The 25,275-nt window shown below is 34.6% G+C and overlaps 1 protein-coding gene across 3 annotated transcripts in view; it reads right to left on the bottom strand.

The window, feature by feature from the left end:
• The window catches only part of LOC110181946 (terminal nucleotidyltransferase 5C), a 54,493-nt gene that overhangs the window by 24,402 nt on the left and 4,816 nt on the right, over positions 1-25,275 (bottom strand). The window contains exon 1 of one of the 3 annotated variants that reach the window (XM_020949893.2): positions 1,329-25,081. The exons of the other annotated variants lie outside the window; for them this stretch is intronic. Coding sequence (XP_020805552.1) covers positions 1,329-1,367 — 39 coding nt within the window. The 5' untranslated portion in view covers positions 1,368-25,081. Of the gene's footprint in view, positions 1-1,328; positions 25,082-25,275 lie in introns of those variants that run through there. 3 annotated transcript variants of the gene reach the window in all.

A 25,275-nucleotide genomic window follows, 5' to 3' on the forward strand; every position in this document is an offset into this window, starting at 1 on the left:
AGACCAGTAAAAGACAAAAAAAAACACACACAAATAACTAAAATAAAAATACGACAAAGTGACCAAGACCCAAGTCGTGAGGTTTCACTGAAAATACTTGGGCTCAAGCCGAAACTGACGTAGCTGATGAACCCGGATATGTGCCAGGCCCTAGGTACTTATATATATGTGTATATATATATACAATCGATATATACAGACTGCAGACGATATTATGTGTTTGAAACTGAATTTGAATACCAATTTCGAATTCCGATTCCGTTTTAAAATTCCAAGCCAAAGGCAGCCACACAATTGGTGATATGCATTGCATTCATTTGAATGTCGTACGAAAAACTATAGTTGTATACTATGCCAATAAAACTACGCAGTATTGCGTTCAAGGAGTTTTCTGAATGAATATTTTGAATATGCAAAAAATAAAAAAATGATGAAATACTTTGACAGATCACTCGAAATTCTGCACTACAAAAATGAGTAATTATGTAGAAATAAATAACACATGTCTCTGAAAAAAAATAAATAGGAAAAAGCAATTAAACATATTCAGGTCAAGAGGACATCTTTAAGAAGTAATTAAAACTAGACTACTTCTAAGAAAACATATGAATATTTAGATTATAATTGGAGAATTAACTATATATTCTTATCAGCAATAACTTCTTAAGAAACTGAACCCAAAACTCAATAGTTTAACAACTAAGAAGACCAAAATCTAAATTAGCAGAGTTTAATGAGTGTTTGAAAGTTATTTTTAAATATATCTTATTAGACAATATAAGTTCTCAAAACCTCAAAGCCTAAAAAAGGTAACAATTACCATTCACAATTCAAATTCAAAGCCTTAATGTTAAGTTTCAAATAATATAAAACCCTTTTTCAATGCCAATCTCAATCATTTTATGCCTTGTGCCACTGGAAACATCTGTTGCTTATGCTTCCACATGAGAGGAAATTCAATACAAGACCAATAAACCAACAATAATCATTGCGAATTCTTCAAACCTAATGAGCCAAAACCGAACTACAACAATAAACAGTTTGAGAGAGTCGAGTCGGATGCCATAAACGCACTTAAAGATACATAAAAAAAATCAACAAAAACAAAAAGATACAAACAGAAAACGACTTTAACGAGATTTGTCATTGATAGAGAGAGAGCGAACAGATACAGATACAAAATCAGATTCAGATTCAGATGGATTTTTGCGCATTTAAGTTTCGCCATATGCTGCAACATGAATGGCTCTGGATGGATAGTGGGTGGTGGTGGGTGCTGGGCGGTGTTAGGTGGTTTCTTGTTTTGTGGGCGTGGTCTTGACATTTACCTTTGCATTGTACGTTTCATGCCAATTTTCCGGTTTCATAAGAATGCTGCTGGATGCGACGTGCGACAGGATATATAATATATATATATACGTATATAAGCTCTCCAGATGGTTCCTTTTTTTTGCAGCCTTAGCAATTAGCACTGACTTGTTTTTTATTACTTTTTTTTATGTTTTAATTGCACTTCCTTACACCACTCGACAAAGGTACTTGTACTCACAAATAAATGCAACACACGCGCACTCTCAAAAATTTGTTGCTGTTGTTTTATATCTAATTTTTTTTTTTTGCTATTTCTATCTCGTTTTTTATTTTGAATTTTTTGGAGGGGGGAGATGTATATATTTTTTTCGGTCACACGACGCACACGAAACAACGCAGTTGTAGAAGGAGGCAGCGACAACAGCTCGTGGCCAACAACATATGGTCCAAAAGGTATCTCAGCTTGGGTGTAGCCAGGCGAACATATGTTGGGTGCGCTTGAACCACTTGAACCAGTCGGCGATGGAAGCAACAGTCCTTTCGCCACTTGCCAACTTGCTAGAATGTTCTCCTCAAGTTTTTCCGCTTTTCAGCTTTTCCCTGGGATGATGGTAGATACCTGGGGTTTTCTTGTTCTTTTTGCTCTGTAGATTTGGTGCTTCTTCGTTGGCTTGTATCTGCGCCTTAGCACTCTTATTTTAATACATATATATTTATATATATAGTATAGGTTTCAGCTATAATAGTATGGCGCTGCTGAGCTGTGTGGATGATGATGGGTCTTGATTCTGGCTTTCGCACGCGGTCACTCTCGTTGAACGACTGATTTCAACGGCATTCGGCGTTGGCATGAAACTTGACTACGCGGCCATTCCAATTGAGTGGGAAAAGCTTTGCGGCAAAAAGGCGGCGGAAAGCTCGCTCGCTCGAATTGAGTGAAAATCAAATAAAATGAAACTGCAGGCGCTGCCGCTGCTGCTGCTGCTGCTGCTGCTGCTGCTGCTGCCGTTGCTGCTGCTGATCCCATTCGAAAGTTTAATTATATTTACGCCACCGCCACTAGTTGCTATGCTGTGTGCTGTGTCTTGTCGATTTATTTTATATACATATATATATATTTTTGTTATTTGTTCGTTTTCTTTGCCGTTTTTGTTTCTCTCGATTTCTTGTTGCTTTTTTTCGAAACCGGCAAAGCGAGCAAACTTCGATCAGAAGAAGTCTGTTGTGTGAGTGAGTGCTTTTTGTTTTTGCTTTCTTTGGCTCTTGGTAACGGCAAAAATTACGTCAGAAGCAGCGACGTTGAGCTTTTTTGCAGCCACACACACAATATAAAAAAAAAACATAAATTAATTAAATATAACAAAATTATCGGAAAATGTGCATTAATCAATGCCCTAATCAATGCATTTTTGCTTAAAAGCTTAACTGTTTTCAAAGCTTTGGTTAATAGTTTTCACACGATTTTATTTATTTTTTGTTTTTGTCGATTTCTTGTTGCCTTCCATTTGCCTTTGTTTGGTAAACTATTTCGCTCGATTTACTTTATTTTTAGATATAAACAATTTATTTTTATACGAGGATCTTGCTATTTGTTCTGCTCTTCAATGAGTTGTTTATTTTCGTCAAATCACTTGAGATTATGTATACGCCGTGTGGGTTGCAAATTGGTCGAAAAGACGGCAAAGTTGAGAGAATCACGAAAGGCTTCTTAGAAAAGAATTACATTTGAAGAGGCGCTTTTTTGAAGCTGTCTTCAACAATGTGTTAACAATTTAATCGATTTTAATGCGTTTCATCAGAAATAACTTAAGTTTGAATTAACTGATCACTTAAAAAGTTTCGCAAATGCAAAGTACTAAAGAAATTATCACTCATACGCCCTGTTAAACACATGTACATATAATTTATATATATGTGTTGTGCAGATTTCTCACTATTTTAATGTTAACATTTTAAAAGCTTTAAAAGATTTAAGCACATTAAAATTTACGTTAAGGAATATAATTTTATTTACTTACAAATATTACTCATACGACCTGTGGTCTTTGCATCATGCAAATCTTCGATAGATCGAAAAAACCCATACTAATATTAAATTTACATGTAATTGAAGATGAAAATTATTTTAAATTAATAGATTTACTTCCACATTTAAGAATATCATTTTATTGAAATACAAATATTATACGCCATGTGTTCTATGTATGACTGCAAAATTTTAATAATTAGATAGAAAAACTGCATATTATTATTTAATTATATGTATTTGTAGATAAAAATTACTTTAAATAAAAAGAATTACTTTCACATTTAAGAATATCATTTTATTGAAATACAAATATTACTCATACGCCCTGTGTTCTATGTATAAATGTACAATTTGAATAAATAAAAAGAAAAAAACCAATAATAATATTTGATAAGCAAGTATTTGTATATCTAAATTATTTTGAATGAATACATTTACTTTCATATTTTATATAATTTTATTTATATACAAATATTATTCATACGACCTGTGGTCTTTGTATCATGCAAAACTTCGATAGATCGGAAAAAACTCATACTTATATTAAATTTACATGTAATTGCAGATACAAATTAATTAAAACAATTACTTTCACATTTAAGAATATCATTTTATTTTAATACAAATATTACTCATCCGCCCTGTGGGCTACGTATGAATGCGAAATTTGGATGGATAAAAAAAACCCACATTATTATTTAATTATATGTATTTGAAGATAAAAATTACTTTAAGTAAAAAGAATTACTTTCACATTTCAGAATATGAGTTTATTGAAATACAAATATTACTCATACGCCCTGTGGTCTTTATATGAATGCACAAATTCAAAAAGTAGAAAAAATCTATATTTGAATATATAATTTAAATGTAAAAAATTACTTTAAATATACATTTCTAAGTAAAAATAAGACTAATTGGCATACAGAAAAGCACAAAATTGTGAAATTTAAGTAAAATAAATCAAATTCCAATAAATTGTATATATTATTGAAACAGATAATGATCTTTTAAAATTTCTATAAGCAAATGCTGCACAATCTCTTGTTCAATGTTAATTCTGCAGATTCTTTTTCATGATGTTGATCACCAGATGAATTATGGGACTTTAAAAAACAAAAATGAAACATGTTTAAAAGCACCGACTTTAAGACACTCAGCATTTATAATAAAGTTTTGATAATGAAATGACATGAATTGAATCTAGACTTACTTCTGCTAAAATTTAAAGTTGAAAACAATGCTTTAATACTGATATTTTAATACCCTGTAATGATCACTCAGAAAGTATTATGACCTAGAGCCTTATGGAGCTCTATAAATCACCAGATACACCCCAGAAGCTATCGCTGATTTATAGCTTTAATGTTTCTTTTTGCTTTCTTTGTTGCCACTGCTGCTTCTGTGGGTCTTTGCTAATTGCAATTAGTTGCCGATGACGTCGAGGGCCCTGACAGACACGTGCCAAAGCAGCGATACCCTTTTCCGTGGGTGGTAACGGTATGGTTCTGAGGGGGTGGTGGCATTGCTATCTCAAACATATGCATTTCCCCATTTTCGCGTTCTTCTGTCTGCCCTTTTGTTTGTTTGCCCATGTAAAAATAGTTTAAAGCCCTACAAAACAAATGAGAACCAAACGACGACAAAAAAAAAAGGAACAAAAGACAAAAATTGTTAATACGTTAGAGATAGGTGGCTGAGAGCGTTCACATTCGTGGCCCAAACATGTGACTCCGGCCAATAATTAATTTATAAATTACGTTCTAAACTAAAAGTCCGAGGCTCAAAGGTACAACGGCTTAAAGCACCAATAACAACGGGCAAATCTTGTCTGCAGAAAAGACCTTGCTTTCGATTTTCAAAATGTGTTTACTACGCTCTCAGTCTCAGGCAAACAAACACATAAACACACTCGCACAAATAGTCGCAAAACAAGAAACGTTCAAATTGCTTTTTTATTCACTGAAATCCGCAACGTTGAATACCAAAAAGTGCCAATAAAAATAACAAGAAATAAATACAAAAAAAAAATTAATATTTCAAAATAAAAAACAAAAAGAGATAACAAAAAACTCAAACCTCAGACAAGTGAATTTGATTAGGAAAATACTTTCAACTGCACAAGTTTGCAAAAATTCAAAATACTTATGATTGAATATAACCTTAATTATAAAGGTGAGCAGGTGGATAGATAAAACATAAGGAAAGGTAAATATAATAAAACAGAATTTATTTTGTAAATGAATTTATTTTAAAGCTAAAAGATACTTGAATCCAGTAAATAAACAATTTAAGAAATACTTTTAATAACCAACAAAGTAGTTGAGAAGAACAGAAAAGAAATAAAAACCCATTTAGACAATCAATACAAAAATAAAATAAGCAGCTTAAAATATGTATAATTGCTTATAAATAATAGTCTCAAACTTATTGAAAACCAACGGAAAACAATAATAAATTGGATAATTAATTTAAAATACCAACTTAAACGATTTCTAGTCCCAAAAATATTAGATAATCTGATTCGATAGACCAACATTAAATGGCTAATCATTTACCAAAGGGTTTTGGGGTAAAACATTGAGTCACGAAATGAAAAATTAATAATGATTATAACAAACGAGATGGAATTTAGGCAATCGCTTGAAAATTAATCATTATATAAATGGTTAAATCATTGTGTAATGTTCAGTTACTTAAAAATATTAATCTTAAGATTACAAATCATTTTTTGAGTACCGCCCCAATGGGAGTTAACCTATTGCTATTGATTTAGCTTTAATACCTTTTCTCTATATCATTTCACCCCTCTCATCTCTTTTTTAAAATACATTTTTATTTGTCAAGTCTTAACCGCAGTCGTCTGATTTTATTTTATTTTATTTTATTTTATATCATATATATATAGCAAAATAGCATGGTATGCTCCAGTGCTTTGGTTTAACCGCAGAAACAACAATAACTGGCAGAGTAAAGAAATAAAAACCTCAAGACAACCAATAAACAACAACGGCAACAAGTTCTGCCTGGAACTTGTTGACGCGACACACAGACTTTACTTTTGCTCGGCTGGCCAAAAAGTATTTTGCTTTACTTTTGGTCTCTATGTGGCTGCCTCTACAAATATATATATCGATTTATATATGTATATATATGTATCGATGTCTCAGTGCCAGGTTAATATAGATAGATATATAAAAGACACCTTTCAAGACTGGTTTAGTTTGCCCAGCTCAGCTCAGCTCAGCTCAGCTCAGTTCGGTTCAGATCAGTTCGCTTCTGTTGCATTTTCCAACAAAAGTTCCTCTCCTCCCCTTGAAGCTGCAGCGAACTCTAATGCAATCAAATCTGCTCTGCTCTCTGTGTGTGTCTGTGTTAGCCATATTGGGTGTTGGCCAGCAGCTGTTGGCTAGTTGTTGTTGCCGTTCTTTAGTTGACTTTAGTGGCTAAAAAATGTCGTTTGATTATGGCTGCTTGGCCGAGAGAATGCAAAGTGAATTGTTGAAATATTGAATTAAGACCAAAGACTGTCGAGTCTCAAGAATTGTGCTCAAAAAAAAAAAAAAGGTAAGTGAATGTATATTGGCAAAATATTTACGTATGGAGGCTTAGCCACACTTTCAGGGCCACACTTTTTACACACTTTACTCACTTTTTTTTATATCATTGCAACTGATTAAATATTTTCTGTACTCTACGTTTACGTTATTTAACCGATAATTGCATTCGCTTTTTATGCAAGAATTTCAAATTGCAAACACAACAACAGACAGCCAGCCAGCCAACAAAGGCAAACAAAAAGTGAAAGTCAAAAAGGCAGCTGGAGAGACCCGGCTCAAATATTACGTATACGCCGCGTGGATCGGCTAAAAAAAAAAAGGCCTGAGGCTGAGCAGAAGAAGATTGAGGGTTCAGAATGAATTGGTTTTGGATTGGATTGGATTGGATTGGTTACTACCAAGCATTCCGGATTCCAGACACGTTCTAGCAGCCGGCGGAGGCAGATTTACGATCTCCTCATCATCACACGCCCACGCAGAAACGACCTTAATTGTGTCCGTGTTGGAGTTACCGAAAGTGTTAGTGTTTTTGTTTTTATTTCTTAATTTTATATATTTGTTGTTATATTTGTGTGTGTTTTTTTTCTTGTGGCACGTCAAGAAACGACTCCAAGGGCAATCGCAGTAAGAGCAGCAACACACCAGCCATGCAACGCATGCACTCCACATAAATTGCAGACAGTGAGGACTCGTTTAAGCCAACAAATTGGTAATAAAGTAAGGCTTTAAACAAGATTTTCTTAGCAAAAAAATTACAGAAACTATAAAACAATAATAGATCATAAACTAGTAGAGTTTGCATGTATTTAAAATAATTTTAAAAGCCTAAACAATTAAAGGGGAGAAGAAGCCAAGTCCATAAATAAATAAATGAAGAATTAAAAAAGGATTACTTATGCTTTAAACATTAAAATCAATTGCTTTAAAAAGCCATAATATTCTGGAATTCTAATCTAATCTTATTATTATAATACCTTAGCAAACGGTAATCTTTTCATCCTGTTTTCCTATATCGAAAGCCTACTGTAACAACGCTCACTTTGCAGACACGGACACATTAGAATGTCTTGAGGCTGGAACTGGTTGCAGCAGCTGTGTGTCCTAACACTCTTCAGCTCGCTGGCGGACCAAGTAACCAAGTCACCAAGTCACCAAGTAACCAACAACGCCTCCATGGAGGCAACAGCCTCCGCTAACGAGCTCGTGCAGCTCCAGCTTCAGCTTCCAGCTCCCAAGCTCCTAGCTCCGTCTCCATCTCCATCTCCATCTGCAACTCCAATCGCGACTGCAACGGCGGCACACAAAACGCACAAGAATTGCCATGAACCAATTTGATAATACAAAGCCCCACAGCGAACTCACACACACGCACAACAATTATTATTATATACATATATATTTTGTATATATGTTTTTTTTGTTGCCAGTTTTGGTTGAAAATTGAAAGTTGGTCTGCGGCAAGTTTGTCGAAGAGCGAGTGGAGCGTGAAACAGCGACACTTGGGCAACACCTAAGCCAAGTGGATATTATCCTGTCGCCTGGCTGACGCCGGTAAGCCGAGGACACCATAAGGCCATCATGCCCAGAGGCAGGGTCAGGGATCTAGAGAGAGAGACTCTGGACCGAAGAGGAACCACTGGAAATTACAAGCTGGAACTTGGGTTTAGCTCACTCGAAGAAATAAGAGCTAATTTGTTTTGAAATTAAACTATAGAATCTCTAAAGGATATTATATAGTTATAAGCAAAATGTAGCAGGCACAGAACCTTTAAAACCTGTGCTTTCATCCTTTTCTAAACCCTAAAACCCAAATGCAATCAATTAAATACTTGACAGCTTAGCCCATATAATATATATAATACTTTTTTCGAGTGATTTCGCGTGGGTGTCAAGTGCAAAATGCTCGTAAATTGGTGCTAAGCATTTACACGTTTTATCACAACGACCCACACGGGCACACGGACAAGGACCCAAAAGGCTTCAAACCGCAGATTACCCCAAGCTGTATCTGTATCTCGTCCTGAATCTGCAGCTGTGGCTGTGGCTGTGGCTGTGTCCTGTGGCACATCATCCTGCTGCTTCCTCAAATTCGATTCCAATTTCAGAGTGCGCTGGTATTATTCTCGACTGAGTGACTCGCCTTATTTGCAATTTAGTTAGCTAAAAATAGAATCCCATTGACGCTGGCGTGGGCAGCGCATAAAAAAAAGAAACAGAAGAAGAAAACGAAATCAGCAAACACAGGCAAAGAAAAAGGAAAATGAAGAAACCAGGACCGACAAAAGAAAAGCGTGAAAATCGTAAGGGAATGTTATCACAGAGAAAATATATATCACGAATTATAAATGCTCTTTAAAGATAGGTTTTGGAACTTGTATTAAGATTTAGTTCTTAATAAAGGATACAATATTATGAAATGTAATAAAGTGACAGATTATTAGATACCGTATTTAAATCCTACCTATAAAACCCACTTATTTTCAATTACTTGTAGAACTCAAACACTGCTCTACCTAACAAGAATTACTCAAAATTTCTCCCCCTTAACTAATCCCTAAAGTTATTCCTAGCATGGTCCAAAACTTTCGCCTTCATTTTAATTGCCAAAACTTTTTTTGGCTCATCTAGGAAACCTTTTTTATATTTTACCTTCCACAAACGCCAACGCAAAAGTAAAATACCAAATGCAAAAAAAAAAAAGAAAGTGGAAGTCCAGGGGGCCGCAGAGACGATGAACAAGGACCACAAATTCGCACATCCTCCACGGCAACCTGCCACAGATCCCCAAACGACGTCAACGTTAAATTGAGTAAGTAATGAAAAATCGATAAGCCGGCTCACAACTGGCGTCCATACGGCCAAGAGGGAGGAAAAATCCAAGGGACTAGGTACGTGTAGGTGGAGCTGTGTACGAAGAGGCGAGGGAGCAGAGGGAGAAGGTCCTTTGCCAGTCAACAGGAGGTTGGCAGCCGACAGGCGCCCATTTGGCCCTTGTGGTTTGTTGTGCACTCAAAAGAAAAGTGTGGAAAATGAAATTTTAAGGTAATTAGGAATATCTTTACAAGACTGATAAAGATATATATTCTATAGAGTGATTAGACAACTAAAACTTGTGCTTTATTGTTTAAGAAACTCATTATTAAAATGCTGTACCTTATATTTCATATCTATGTTTTTCTGTCAGTGGCTCAAGACCAAGTTGCAAACACAGACACAGTCGGCAAAGCTGCCGGCGCCTGCTGCCAGCATGAACAGGAGCCGAGAATAAGGACGACAGGGGACTCTATGCTAGGAAAGTGGGAAGTGGGCGGCAGTCACAGGGGCGTGTCCTTTGGCCGTATATGGCGCCGGAGTAACGTCGTGGGCGTGCGCATGACCAGCAATATAACATTCAATTAAGTGCAATTTAAGCTTAACTAGTGCATTACGTAAGTCCTGTATGGAGAAGGACCTCGTGAGTAGGTACAGGAGTATGGCGTTTTTGGGGTTGAAGAATTGGCCAAATGTGTGCTACACATATAATTATCGTTTGATATTGTTGCTGCCCCAAGTAACACTGATGTAATCATAAATGCGTGGCTTCTTTTCGATTGTAAAGTGAACTCCATAAAGGGGGTTATAACCCAACAAGATGGAAATGGGGTCCACGGGAGAGTAATCTTAATTTGTGCATATTTATAAACTTGCGGGGTATTATAATTTTAGTTAGAAGATTTTGACACAGTGAAACAGTAATTTTCGACCCTTTAAATCATATATATTCTTGATTTACCAATTATTCCATTTATAAAATTATGCTTTTTTGGCATATTTAATAGTTTTTTTTAAACTTTGATTTGTCAGAAAATTGTGTAATTGAAAAATCGATAAACATCGATATAAAGCATGCGAATAATTTAAGCTTAGTAATAATCGATTTCCGATTCAATGATAAAAAACAAATTCAAATTCTTGTTTCCTTTTTCTATTCTTATATTATTTTAAACTAAATATATTATATAAATCATTAGTTGAATTACCCAAAATTTAAGTGTAATTATTTCCAGGGAAATATATTAAAGCACCCCAAATAATAGCCAAAATTTTAGATTCTCGGAATAACTTTTTCTGCTAATGTGAAAATATTTTTTCAAATTTCAAATACGTATGTAAGTACTATGTACCTAGGGGACGTAAAGTTCCCCTTATTGATCCGATAATCGATCGATGGCTAGTAAATTTCCCAACTCCCCTTCCTGACCGATCTATAAGCCCGCTCAAGTGAAGTGCAAACAGTTTCCTTTGTGTATTTCTGTGGGCCGGCTTTATCTTCAGACCACATCCGCTTGGATACCACCCACATTCCGTACTCCCCCGGTTGGGATGTGATGTTATCAGATTTTTTCAGCCGCAACAACATACATACATACATATGCGAATTATGACAAATCACGTCACATCGTTTTGCCGCTCTTTTGCGTAAGTTATATGGGGCGGCGATTGTTGCATGAGACCATGCCCACGCTAACGCCCCCGCAATTGGGAATTACGCATGCTGACGTCACCGTGAATGGTGGCCCAAAATGAGAGCTCCCCACAGGGTAACGATAAAGCAACAGAGAGCAAGAGAGGGAGAGTGAGAGAGAGAGAGAGACAGTTAGAACTTTCTAGCAGACGCCACAAACTGCGTCATTCATTCATGGATACCCACCAATTTTTTTTGTCGTAGGTTGGGCACAAGATGGAGCAAGAGAGAGCCGCAAAGGCTCTGGGCTGGGGAGTGGGTGTGGGTGTGGGTGTGGGTGAAGAAGGCTTTCTGCATTTCATTCATAAAATCCCATCGAGTGGGAGCGAAAGAGCAAGTCCTTCGATGACCTTCGTCACTGCGCAGGCCTTGAGCGAAATGTCCAGCTTTGAGTGAAAGCTTCTCAAATGCAAAAAAAAAAAAAAAAGGAAAAAGAAAAGAAGGGAAAACACGAAACTAGTGACCTTTCGGCAACTTACTCGTAAAAAAAAATAGAGAGAATTCCAGCCGGCTTTAGCATATGGCCAGAATCGCAATTACACATTTTACCAAACCCTCAAAACATATTGCCATAAACCGATGAATTTATGGCTCAAGGGGGGATGGATGGCCCGTCTGGCTGAGGAGGAGTGGGGCGGCTTGCAAATCTCACTCGCTCATTCCGATTTCAAGGTTGATTCGAAATGTCAAAATTGCAGATGCGACGTCTTCGAATCAAGTTTGCACTTGGCTGCGAATCGAAACGAGTTATCCAATCCCAATCCAATCGCAAAGAGCATTGGAGCAAAATAATACTAATGATGATGATAATGATGATGATAATACCCCATGATGATCATGAGAGGGGGCGCCAAAGCAGGCGAAACCTTTTGGAATCCACAGCAAACCCGTATTATAATTTATTGTGTAATGAATGCAACAAATGCTTGGCGACATCCAAAGCACTCAAGTCGATGGGGAAATACTCAACAAATATCGTTAAAATTCATAGTTATGGTGCGATAATGGTTAGGAGGTTAAGTTCTTATTAACTAGTTTTATTCAAAATAATAAATATTAACACAACAAGATACATTAAAAAACAATAAAAGCTTAGTTTAGCTCTAAAACAGTGTCAGTGTCAGTCCCCTACCCATAACATAAGAAGTAAACATAAAAATTGACTTCCTTTAATTTTCATTGTTTTGCTTTCTTCACGAATTTTTATACCCTTGCAGGATATTTTAATTTTAGTCAGAACTTTGACCCTATAAATCATATATATACTTAAACAGCATCAACAGGGAAGTCGATCTAGGCATGTCTGAGAGACATTTTCAAAGCGATTATATCTATTGTTAAAACTTTAAATTATTCGCTGTTTAAACTTTGATTTGTCTGTTAAATTTTCATAAAATAATATCGTTAAATATTGATACAAAGAATGCAAATATTTTAAGCTAAATTATGATCGATTTCCAATACGATCCTATGTCTTATAATATACTCTTCCCAGCCGACTTTGGATTCTAAAACATTTTTTTACTTGAAGGAGAAGTGAAGAAAGGATATACTGTATCTTATAGCTGATCGATCCCCCCTCTTTCTTAGGGCAAAAGCAACGGCAAATGAAACGAGACAAGTGTGTTTGTGTGTGTGTGTGTTTGAGGCTCCCTCTCGATCTCACTTGCCAGCCCTCTCATTGGGGCAGTGGGTGGGGGAGGTGGAGGAGTGGGGTTGGGGAGCCATGCAAAGCTAAAGATAAGCAAAACGAAAAACAAAAACAGTGCAAGCACAATGTACCGTTGCTTTATTGAACAGCAGCTTCGGGCTTCCAGCATCAGCATCAACCGACAGAAATAATTGAAAGTCAAATTGAAAGCTTTGGGCGAGGCCTTTCGGTTGAGTTTTTTTTGGGATTTCTTTTGACTCGATCGATCGGTGGATTTAAGCAGAGGGGGAAAAGACAAAGGGGGGGCTCGGAATTGGGTGGAATAAGAAGCAGCTGAAAACTCCAGTTACTTGCATCCAACTCGAATTCGAGACGCAAAAATGCAGTTTAGCCCGGACTCAACGTTACTCGCTCAAGAGTTTTGTGCCTCTGTTTCTTCTGTTATTTTGTTTTTTTCTTTTTTAGTTTATAGTTTTTGTTGTTGTTTTGTTTTCGAGTGGTTCTGTACGAAAATTCATATACATATGTATGTACATATATACGTGGTATAGGCAAAAGTGAATGTCCACCGAAAAGTCCTTGAAACCTGAAACCGATCTTTCCAGTTTGGCGCACAGAGACACAGTGAACTGTTTGCTGTTTGCTTTTGTTTTTGCCGCAGCTATGTGGCTGTTACTGCAGGTCCAACACTGAGAGAAATTGCAAGGAAGTTTTGTACAATTTTATTTTAAATTGTTTCCAAACAATATTTTTTTTTAAATATAAAATTAATTTCTTAGGAAAAGGTACAAACTATAAAGTTTGAACTTTTGACTTTGTAATGAATATTCTAAGATTGTTTTAAAATTTGTAATTTTTAATCTCTATAAAATTTAACAACTTCCAGAATTAACTAATCATAAATTTAGAAAAACATGTAAAATAAACAAGTTATTGCCTTATTATTCAATATACTTTCTAAAGGAAAAATTGTTTTTCAAAGATAATTAATAATGTATTTAATGGTTAAGATTTTTTTTTAAATATAATTTATTATTTATTTTATGGTTATTAATTCATTAACCAGGGGTTATATATATTATATAATTTGTGGCTATTCCTTTGAGATTTTATTCATTTATCCCAATTTATGCCTATCCCAAGTGTTTTGTAAGTAATAATATTGCATTTTAAATCAAAATTGTACTTTTTAAATTATTATTTTCGAATACAAGTATTTTTGAACAGTGCACTTCTTAGTGGTACTGCTACTGGTGCTGTCAGTTTTCAGCTTGAAGCTGTAGACAAGCTCCACTTGGCTCAGAAACTTGGACTGGGTGTCGGTTTTGGGGGGGCTTTGGACCTGGGCTTGGGCTTGGGCTTGGGTTTGGGTTTGGGTAATCCTTCATTCACCTGATCAGATCGAGAGGGTGGGAATGGGAGGGCAGGCAGATAGATAGATAGAAGGCCAAGAAGTATTTGGGTTGCCAATGGGTGTGGTTTGTTTTGATATAAATCAAAAATACAATAACCATTTCGATATGGTGAATGCATAAATGTATATTCGATAAACCGATAAATGAGGTTGCTGTGTTAAGCGGATATACTGAGAGATCCGGCTGGGGTTTTTACATATATATGATAAGTAGTGGAGATTCACAGTTGTTTATAATATAACCAAAGATCTTGGTTTAATTTTAAGGTTAAAATAATACCACTATTTACTTTATTAATAAATCAATGAGTAACAAGAATAAGAGCTCCACTAATGGTTGCTAAACTAATCCTAAATAAGACCCATTCAACTATCAATTATTGTTCTATCGGAACCCATTTAAAATACTATTTATAGAACTGGAATCCGCTCAAGCCACAAGCTTTTTCTTTTCTCTTTCTATTTGCCATGTTTATAATGCGATTACATAACCATTTTTTTGATCCAAGCGAAACAATTAAGCGGGCACAGCATCCAGTACTTGGTCAGCGTTACAGATAAATCTCAACGAGCCAATGGTTTTGACCAAAACCAAAAAAGACGAAAAGCTTAAGGCTGAAACTGAAGCTGAGGCTGAAACTGAAACTGAAACTGAATCGAGTTAAGCCAACTGAAATGAACTGAACTGAAGTAAGGTAAAATAAAGCTGGGGCGCAGTCGTAGCCACCTGCATTGAATTGACATTGAAGGTGCTGGTCGTTGTTGAACCATAGTGTTGTTGTTGTTGATGTTGTTGTTAACGTTGTTAAGCCATATCGCAGTTATTGTTGTTGTTGTTGTTGTTATTATTATGGCAAAAGACCAAGCCAAGACCTGGGCCAAACCTACCAATGTTTGTTGCTATTGCAAATGCGTTCAGTTCGGGCCACGTTTGTTGTTGCTAGTAGCTAGTAGCTGGGTTGCCTTTCATTTCTTGCAATTGGCTTTTTAATTTGCCTGTTTAACCACATCAGCAGAAATAACAACAACAACAGTAACGTGGCTCAATGAATATGCATGCAAAACAAAATCAGCTTATACAATGAGATTTATATTCATAAGTATTTATATGTATATATATATAATGGACTGTGCGCTCAGACCAGGCCAATATGGCTGTCCATAACAGACAGGCCGCAATCAAATTGAACCGATTATATAGTTTTGAAATAAATTTAAGACCCCATAAGTGGCATGCAATTGATTAGAAGCTAAAAACAACACCTACTTGGCGACCGTTTAATTATTACACAAAAGGTATATTTATAGCAAATATATATAATATATGTGATGGCACAGTTAAGTATTTCTGACTACAAAATTGGTAACCTTTTATTGATTATACTTTAATAGTTAGACATTAGACTTAATATTGTTTATCTTGCTGCAGTATTTGGACATTAGACTTGATATTGTTTATTTTTATAGTCTAAAAATTAATTTGTAGTGCTGATTTCTGCAGAATTACTATTCTATTTTCATTTCTAGAAATTTCTATATATTTTTTGTGGTATTTAACTAAAAAAGTGAGACGGATATTAGCTATAGAATTGTTTCATAGAATTTCATATTCTTCACTTTATATTACACAGTTATTTAGTTGTAAATACCTATTAAATACAGTACACTTAATTGTTTACAATTTTTTTTCTATTTCGTAAGTAATAATGCCATTAAAAAAGAGCCTTTAAATTCCAACCTCAAGCCAATTTAAAATATGTAATTAAGTGGAGCATTAATTACTCGAGCCAACAAAGTAATTGGTATAAGGTCTCAAGCCGATGTCGATGTGTGTTTTTTATTTTCGAGCACATACCACACCACTCGAGTGTTGAAACCCTTCATAATAACTCGAAAAAACACACAACAAAAACTAAACAAAACTTAATACAAAGTGTTTGGCTCTTCTTTAATTTTTTATTTTTATTTTATTTTTTTTTGCGCATTAGCAGCGAAACGAAGTTGGCAAATGGCCGTAAGGCAAAAATACCAAAGTATGGATAGAAGAAATAAATAATAATAACACACACATACACCTTTGAAAATTCCAGCACCTGTTAAATAAAGTTTTATGTGAAGTCGCATCAGAAATTCCAAGAAATCATCAGCAAAGCCAACCAAAAAACACAAAAAATACAAGATATATATAGAAATTCCAAATGCATAAACGGTTTCTTGCACTATATATATGTATATTTTACTATATGTACAAATATATATCTTAACAAACGACCTTGCCAAAGGCAATCTTCAAGCGGAGTGGAAAAAATGACTCTTCGACTTTGGCAATAAAAGAATTAGCGGCTCTTAATGCTCAAGCGTAACTGAAAAATTGGCAACATAAAAGCCAAAAGGAAAAAACTGCGTATATATTTTTTTTTTTCTTTTTGTTATTTAACTATACTGCTTCCTCTTCTTCATTCCGGGCCACAACAATAAACAATAGCGGAACAATAAATGATTTGGAGTAAAGTGGATTTGGAGTCATAAATAGATTTCTATATAGAAAAACGTCCGTTTCAACACAACATCCGCATTCTAAGAAACGCTCCAAATTGAAAGAATACAACAAAAAAAAAACACAGTTTAATAATTAATATCAAGAGGGGAAAACGCCAAGTCTGATTTTTTATTTCAATGCTAATAGTTGAGCAGCACGTGAAACTGACTCATTCGAGATCTGACGAGGATAGAACTGAATATTCAATTGTTTACTCACGTTGATTACCTGCAAATCGCTGAACGAGTTGGTTGTAATTATAAATCTGAATGTTACATGATTTTTGAATTATTCAGCCTTTACAAATTGGATGCTGTGTGGGTGGTATTTTTATATATTTCCTAAAAATAGATCTATTCTTTTGTTATTATTCTGATAAAATCATTGAGATTCTGGCACGTGTTTAACTTTTTTCTGTAGGTAATTATTGTCATTACAGTCTATTTCATTTATTATTATAATCTTTCACTTTCACAATAAACTTTTTATTAAAATTTAGCTAATTTGGATTTCTAATTTGACAGATTTTCACGACCTTTATTTGTTAATTGTGTTTAATGCTGACTCGAGGTCTTTTCTGACTGTTTTAATCCATAATCCATAAATCAAGATGCAACTATAATGCCAAAAATATAAATAAAGATCAGATCTGAAGGCTTACGAAATGTGTGCACAAGAAATTTGTCTTAAATTTGCTAAGATATATACTTTAAATATATCATTAAAGTATTTAACTTTATCTAATTCATCTTATACAGCTTAAATAGCTTAACATTTAAGATCTGCTTTCTGATTCTGGCACCTTTAATAGACTATTTCATTTACCATCTTTTTCGCAACAACCAAAAAATAACTGCTTTGTTATAATTATTGCCTTGCCATTTTCTCATTATTGAATGGATCACCTTTAGACCCATATTTAAAAATTCGTTTCATCATCATCGTACTACAAATTTGGCAAAACACAATATTATTTTTTTGCTTTGTCATAATTATAGGAAAATTGGTTTGAATTATTTTCTGCGTTTCGGTTTTACTTTTGTTTCTTATTTGTTGTTTAGTCTTTTTTTTGCGAGTCACACTGAAGCGTAAACAAAAACATTTTACGAAAAGCACATTAAATCCGATTCAACCCACTTATTATTGTTGAAATATTTGATTCAACCTTACCACAAATTTCTGTGCATTCGTGTGTGTTCTTTTCATTATTTTGGATATATTTTTGTTTTTTGACAATAACAAAAAAGACGAAGACAGCCCAAAAATGTTGATAATTGCCGGAAGTAACTTGTGTCACGCACAGACACACAAAAAACCGACAGTGCCCACCACATAGACAATAGATAAATTTGATTTTTTCTTCATCAGAAAGCAATTTGGCAACATTGAAATCTATTTCTAGGCTTTGCTTCTAGGAAATACAATTACACAATTTTGTTATCAGCTGAAGAAATAATACTTATTGGTTGGACAGGGAAAATATTCCATGGAAATTGATACTAGAAAGGATTTAAATTTATAGATCTCCGGCAGTCACTATTCCTCCTCCTTCTTTGGCCAACACAGAAGCTAATTTAAATGTCAGAGAGCCGGCTATAAAGCGCTAGCTAGTCAAGCATAAATGTTAAATGTCTCTTAAATACCAAATTGAGGAGGCCACTAATAAACACACACAGCCCCAGACGACTAAAGAACACCTACCAAAGTTAATGAGACAATCGGATGCTCTGAACCTCAAAAAATTAAATGATTTCCCACATGGATATAATGGTTAATAAAATCAAGTCAAGTTGTGAAAAATATTATTAAAATGTCAATAAATTGTTCTTCTAGACTCGGTATAATCTTTTAAAATTACCCACTCCCTGGCTTCTTTTAATTTTAACAAAAAACCCAACATGATGTAACTTTTAAATGTTAAATTGTTTAATGCTTTCAAGTAACTAAAACGATCTTTCCTGCGGCATCATCGTGTACACCTTCTTAAGTGTACTTTATATTTTAAACCAAATTAGTAATACCCTCTGGTAGTGTATAACAATAACATGAAACTGAGAAAAACTGCAACAACAACATCAACGGCGGCAAAAATGCCGATTGCAAGTCAAACTCAAAGATTAGGCGAAGCTAAAAAAAAAATGGGGAAAAAAAAATTTGAAAGGTGCACGCGAATGCATTGCAAAGGCATTTTGTTGCATTTGCAACTGCAACAAAGGAATGCAAGTGGCAGCAACTAACAAGTAATTTACGTACACAATCCAAGCCATGAGGCATATAGTACACACAAATGTGTATGTACATAAAACCCGGCGTCTGTTTGTCCAACAAACTAACAGGCCAACAAGTAGATGGCTGCCGATTAACATCAAAGACCTTAAGGGAAACCCCCCTGAAAAATAACTGAAACCATTACATATTGCAGATAAAAAACAAAGAAAATTGAAGGCAGTGTGGTAAGAGCGAAACTGCGAATGCCCTTACAGGATATTTTATAAAGGAAAGTTTTGATAATTAAATATAACATTAGGAAGTTAAAGATGGAAAATGTTACATTAAAAAATATATTGTTTATGTTCTTATTCTAGTTTTAAGGATACAACTTAAGAGATTTTTCTTCCTAGATGATCTCTTGCAAATAAAATAAAGAAAAGAAAGAAAATAAAAATAAACAAGAAGAGAAGTTGATGACTTCGGGAAGCGGTAGTTTAATACCCTGTAAGCTTACAAATAGATCAGGGAAATGGAATTTTTAAATTGGTTATGAAAATGTAGGTATATTTTAGTAAGTTATTAATTTTTTATTATTTAACATTTTAATGTTGAATTAAAAAATATATGAATATGGTCAATTATGCCATTTTTGGTCTTTATGATTTCTAGAAGACCAAAAATAGGTATCATATCAGATTAAAATATTGCATTTCAAATTAATAATAATAATACACTGGAAACTTCCGACTTAAATAAGAATACCTAGCGAGAACATTTTAGAACACACCATTTTAATTTTTTGACCGAATTAATAAAATTATATACCCTAGATCCCTAATTATTTTAATTGATTAAAAATCAATTTAATTTAATTACATAAATGCACAATTTAAATACACTCTAACAAATTCCCTGCATTACAAACTCTATCCCCAAATATCTATACCCCTCTTAAAGGGCATACAAAATAGCAGTAATTTTGGTTAAGCACAAAATAAGCAGCAACAAGCAGCACCAGAAGCAGCAGCAATTGTGTTTATCACATCGTTCAACCAATTATATCTATAAACAGATTTGTTATGAAATTCAATGAGTTTATATACCGATTGGTTATCCAACAAAACAGCGGTGAGTTCAACCAACTTTCGGTCAAATCAAGTGCATATTACTATATTGCGTTTTCTATCGATCTAGGATCGATTCATTGAGGAGCTGTGACAGCCGATGTCTACGTTTGAGCCATGGTTATCAGCAGTGTTACAAACAAAGTATTTGGATTTGCGTTTACGACAAGTCAAGTGGTCGGTCTACGGTATCAGGAATCAATGCAATCTCAAATCTATATTAAAGTGCCTTAAAAAATACAAGTACAACAATTTCTTTTGATTGGAATGCCTCTCAATCTTTCAATAAAAAAAAAGAAAAGAGAACAGCCAATACCACCGCCTGTCCGTTGCCCTTATCAACATCGAAATTGAACTTGTATTTTGTATTTTCTACGATTTCCTCTCTCATTGTTTTTTCTCGGCTCCTTATCAGCGACAGCAACAGGCACAGCCAGCACCTCAAAAGCCAAAATAAATAAATAATAAATAAAATAATACTTATATGGGAATGTGCAGTGGCATTTGTGTGTGGCAACCGCAAACATTTCAAGTTCCTCTGCATTTCTTTCGCTTCTTATCTTTTTGCGGGCAACTGACCATTTTCATGGTTTTTGCTTTACTTTTATTTCATAACTTATTATTATTATTCTTAGTACTCCTAAATATAGGCACAAAACAGCAAAAATTCCTCATAGATATGCTGCGAGTATGATGTCAGGTTGGGGGGTCATCGTCATCCCAACAGACTTTGCCTCGTATTGTCGTCGCCAGGGGCATTATTCTGGTGGCATTATCTTGGTGTCTCCCCCTAATTGCTGGGTCCATTGTTTGCCCCAATTAGCAGGGGATCCAGCCACAAAGAACATTGGATGGAAATGGATCTACCTAACAGTCACCATGTGATGGACTTAGTATTTACTCTTTAAAGTAATTACAGATAATTATTCAAAGATTATCCTTAAACCTTAAACCTTAAACAAACCTTAAGCAAACATCTATTTCATTTAATAATATTTCTCATATAAGTTAAGGGTGATTCAATAACTTAATAACTATATGAGTCATTAAATCTGAGCTTGAGCACAGATCATTAATTGTAAATATACGCTATTCGTTCAGTAATTAAGCTGTTAAATTCTACCCAATTGTATAACGCATTGTAATTGTATAATTTAAATGCAAAGTTAGTTAACACGCCACCTAAAATAAGATGTTTAAGTTATAAGATTTATAGGTTATAAAATTAATATGAGATTTGACAGGTTTTAAGTATATAAAGTAATAAGTTAATTGTAGTTACTAATAATTATTTAACTTAACCCTCTCAAAGTAAAATATACTACATTTTATAAAGGTATACACATTACATTAAAAAATTCGACACTAATTTTACTTTAAGTAACAAACAAATCCCAAAGTGAAACCTAGTTCGCATTGCCTATTTTTAGGCTGGGCTCAAATGATTCAAGCAACTCATGATCTTGGCCATAGGCGCAGAGTCATCTGAGACCACTGAAATATGGCTATATTCTGGCCCCTGGGGGGGCGGGAAGTTGAATGATATGGCAGAGTGGATGAGTCCTAAATTTGAATAGTCATGAAACTTTCTAGCCATGGTAAGAGGCTGTCTTTTTTTTCTTTGTGGCTCATGCCATTTAATTTATTATATTTTGCACGCTTTCTGGCAGACCCGATAAGCGTGTAGAATCTCAAGCACACGTGATAGGAACACTCGCCGTTCCACTCCTCGCCTGACAATCCATTTATATATTTTTGATTTTCTGATTTTCGAATTGTTCTGCCACTGATTTCCATAATCAAAAGAATCGCACACTATTGCAGTTTTTTGTTGGCCAACACATATACTCTTTTTTGTTGTTTCCGTTGCTCTTCAACGCTTTTTTGCCAGCAAAATCATATATTTTTTTGTGTATAAATGATTTTTACTACGCAGTTGAGTTGATGGAAGCGAACTAAAGCAAAAGTTGGCCACACACAGCTGTGGCAATTTTTGAAAAACAATATGCAATTTGCTACCGTAATATTTACTGACTCGAATAATAATACAGAAATATAACAATTAAGAAAAAAAAAAAACAAAATAGAATAAGCTTTTTTGCACGCCATATAGAGCGTTCTAAATATGTCCAAATATATATTATAGAATATATCTGTTCATTTAGATAATGGTAAAAATAAACAATCAACTGGAAAGAGAAAGGAGTTGTACCAGCTGCCTTTTCGCTGGCAATAGAAAGTTCGTAACTCAAATGGTTCTTTGTTTACATTTCCACCTGTCCATATACATACATAGCACACTTGCAGATGCACATATAGAATCAAGTGAGGCTTGACGTAAGCAGAAGAGTTGATATATTCCAATTCAAATATAAACCGATGTGTGTTCAACCATTCGCAGTGCCTGATAAGCCTCAGGGAATGTTTGCAAAATCTTTGACGAGATTCAAATCAGGCCTGGAAATCCCCCGTACAGAAGCACACAGATGTGTGTGGCATGGGTTTTTTAAATATACGTTTCATTAATGTAAAGCTTGCAAATAGAATTGGGTTTCTATATACCTAACAAAAAGGGAAAAAGGTATTACATTAATATAAAATATAATGCATTTAATTATTATGAAACTATAATATAATCTTTGATAACTTCTCTGATTTATATAATTTCTAACTTCCTGCGATAACTTGTCTTGATCTTATGCGATATCTCTAGGTTATAATTGCTATTATGATAGCATTATCATCTTAACTTGGAGAGTAAATCTATATGAGTTTTGAGATTCCACTTGAAAATGTCTATACAATTGTAAAAGTAAATGTATTTCGTAGAAAATGCAATTCCTATTATATTTAATGATTGATTATAATTAAATAAACTTCTTATGTGTTGGATCGCACTGTTTCTCCTTTTGTACAGATATGCATATATGCCAAACGGAGAGCTTTGCCGATGACAAGTTCCCCCATACACTATCTTATCAATCGGCTCATTTCCGTTGCCAAAGTGTTTGCCACGTGTGGAGAGATTTTTTTTCCAGGCCAAAACAATTTCACCAGGCACAATTTTTATTAGAACTTGGCCCCACTGTGCGTCAGCATCAGAATTCACGTGGGGCAGTATGAATTAATGTGTGTCTCTGGGCCCAGAGAGAGTCGAATGAGCAGGCGGTGAGAGAGATCTAGTTCTAGTGATTCATTTGAAAAAATGTGTGTTTTCGGATTGTTTTTCAGAAACATTTTCAATGTTTTTGTCTAGTTTCTGTTTTTACTTATTTGAAGGCCAGCAAAGGCAATGCTAAGGCTAAGCAAATTGTTGATACAGTTGTGCCGGCGCAAACTTGGCCAAGAAGTGCCGGGTAATTGAAAGACTCGATGGCTTAGATCTTGTAAATGCCAGGCTTTGTCTTTACATTTTTTTATTATTTGGGCCCGTCTTGGGGCTTTCTAAATTAGCCCTAAGCAACACAGCTTTTAGGAAATACATATTGTATTATTGTGTTCCCCCAAGACCCAAACAAGTTTCACTTTTCGCATCAATTTGCCTTGTTTTTTATTTTCCTGATTTCGGTTTTCAAAGTTTTGTTCGATTCGTTTAGAACTAGTTTTGGTAGGTAACTAACTAACTAAGTGCCCTCAGCACATGCTAATCAAACCACTTTCGGTTGATATTTTTTCCACAATAAAAAATCAAAATCAAAAAAAACCAAGCCCGACGTCAGCGAAGAATTTGCATAAAATACTTTAAGTAGATTCGAACTTCTGGCCGGGCTATAGATATATTTGGTTACCATTTTTGTTTGGATCCCAGATCTGGTTGTTGAGGCAGAATAACATATAGTATATACATAAGCAGCTATTAAGAGTGACGGAGATTCAAGGCGAGCAGACAGTATTTCCGTATATTAGCATCGCATTTGTCTCTCGATTGCACAAAATCGGTGGCGACAAATTGCTTGCTGTCACCCAGGGCGTATACGTAATATACCGCACCAAGTGCATAACCGTAAATAACAAACAAAAAGACCACATATACTAAAGGGAAGAGATAACAAAATTGCAAAAATGAAAACAAAAAAAAAAAAGCCTTCAAATCAGTGCAGAGAACAAATTCTTGTGCTTATTTTCGTTTTGAGAGTTGCAAGAAGTTTCTATACTTCACTCTGCGACTCCTGAAATGAAATCAGCTTATCAAAAATATATAGATGAGTAAGCACTCACTCGCTTTCTCACCTTTCTGGCTCTTATCACCTGCTCTTGTTTGTGTGTGCCATTAATTATGGCTGCTTCCTTCGGTAGCTGCTGAAGCTGATTAGAGCGGCCAACTTCTCGACTGTGGCAACAATGAAACTAATGGAAAGTTACGAAAGCTTCCCCAATTTCGAATAAAATAAATATTGCGTTTTAGGGTTTTTCCCCCTTTTTCACAACTATAAAATTACACAAAGTATGCATTTAGCCCTGACATTTATTTTACAAGCCAATATTTTTTATACAAGTTAAAAAACCAAAGGCTTTTCAATACCAAACTTAATATCATGTTTTACCACAAGTCAACTTAAGATCGTCTTAAAATTAGAATAAATCCTAAACTAGACATGTTATACCCAAATTAGTTTGATTCGAAACATGTTTAATAATATAGAAAAATATATCAATTTCTTGAGATCAAAAAGTAAACAATTTCCAAACCAGATATGTAAATATTTTTCTCAAACTGTAAAAGAAAACAGTCAATTTGAGCCCTTATCTTGAGTTGATTTCATGGCATTTTCACATCAGTTAAAGCGTAAAATTTGTATTTTGTGTATTAAAACAAAGAAATTATTAGTATAGCACGTAATGCTTGTGTGCTTGATTTTGACCTATTCAGGTGCTAAAGGTTCAATCAATTGCATAATATTGAATAATCTAAGATTACGTAGAAAGTGGAAT

Source organism: Drosophila serrata, unplaced genomic scaffold, assembly GCF_035046125.1.
Source record: "Drosophila serrata isolate PLE 108 unplaced genomic scaffold, ASM3504612v1 contig_184, whole genome shotgun sequence".
In the NCBI taxonomy this organism is placed as follows: Eukaryota; Metazoa; Arthropoda; class Insecta; order Diptera; family Drosophilidae; genus Drosophila; species Drosophila serrata.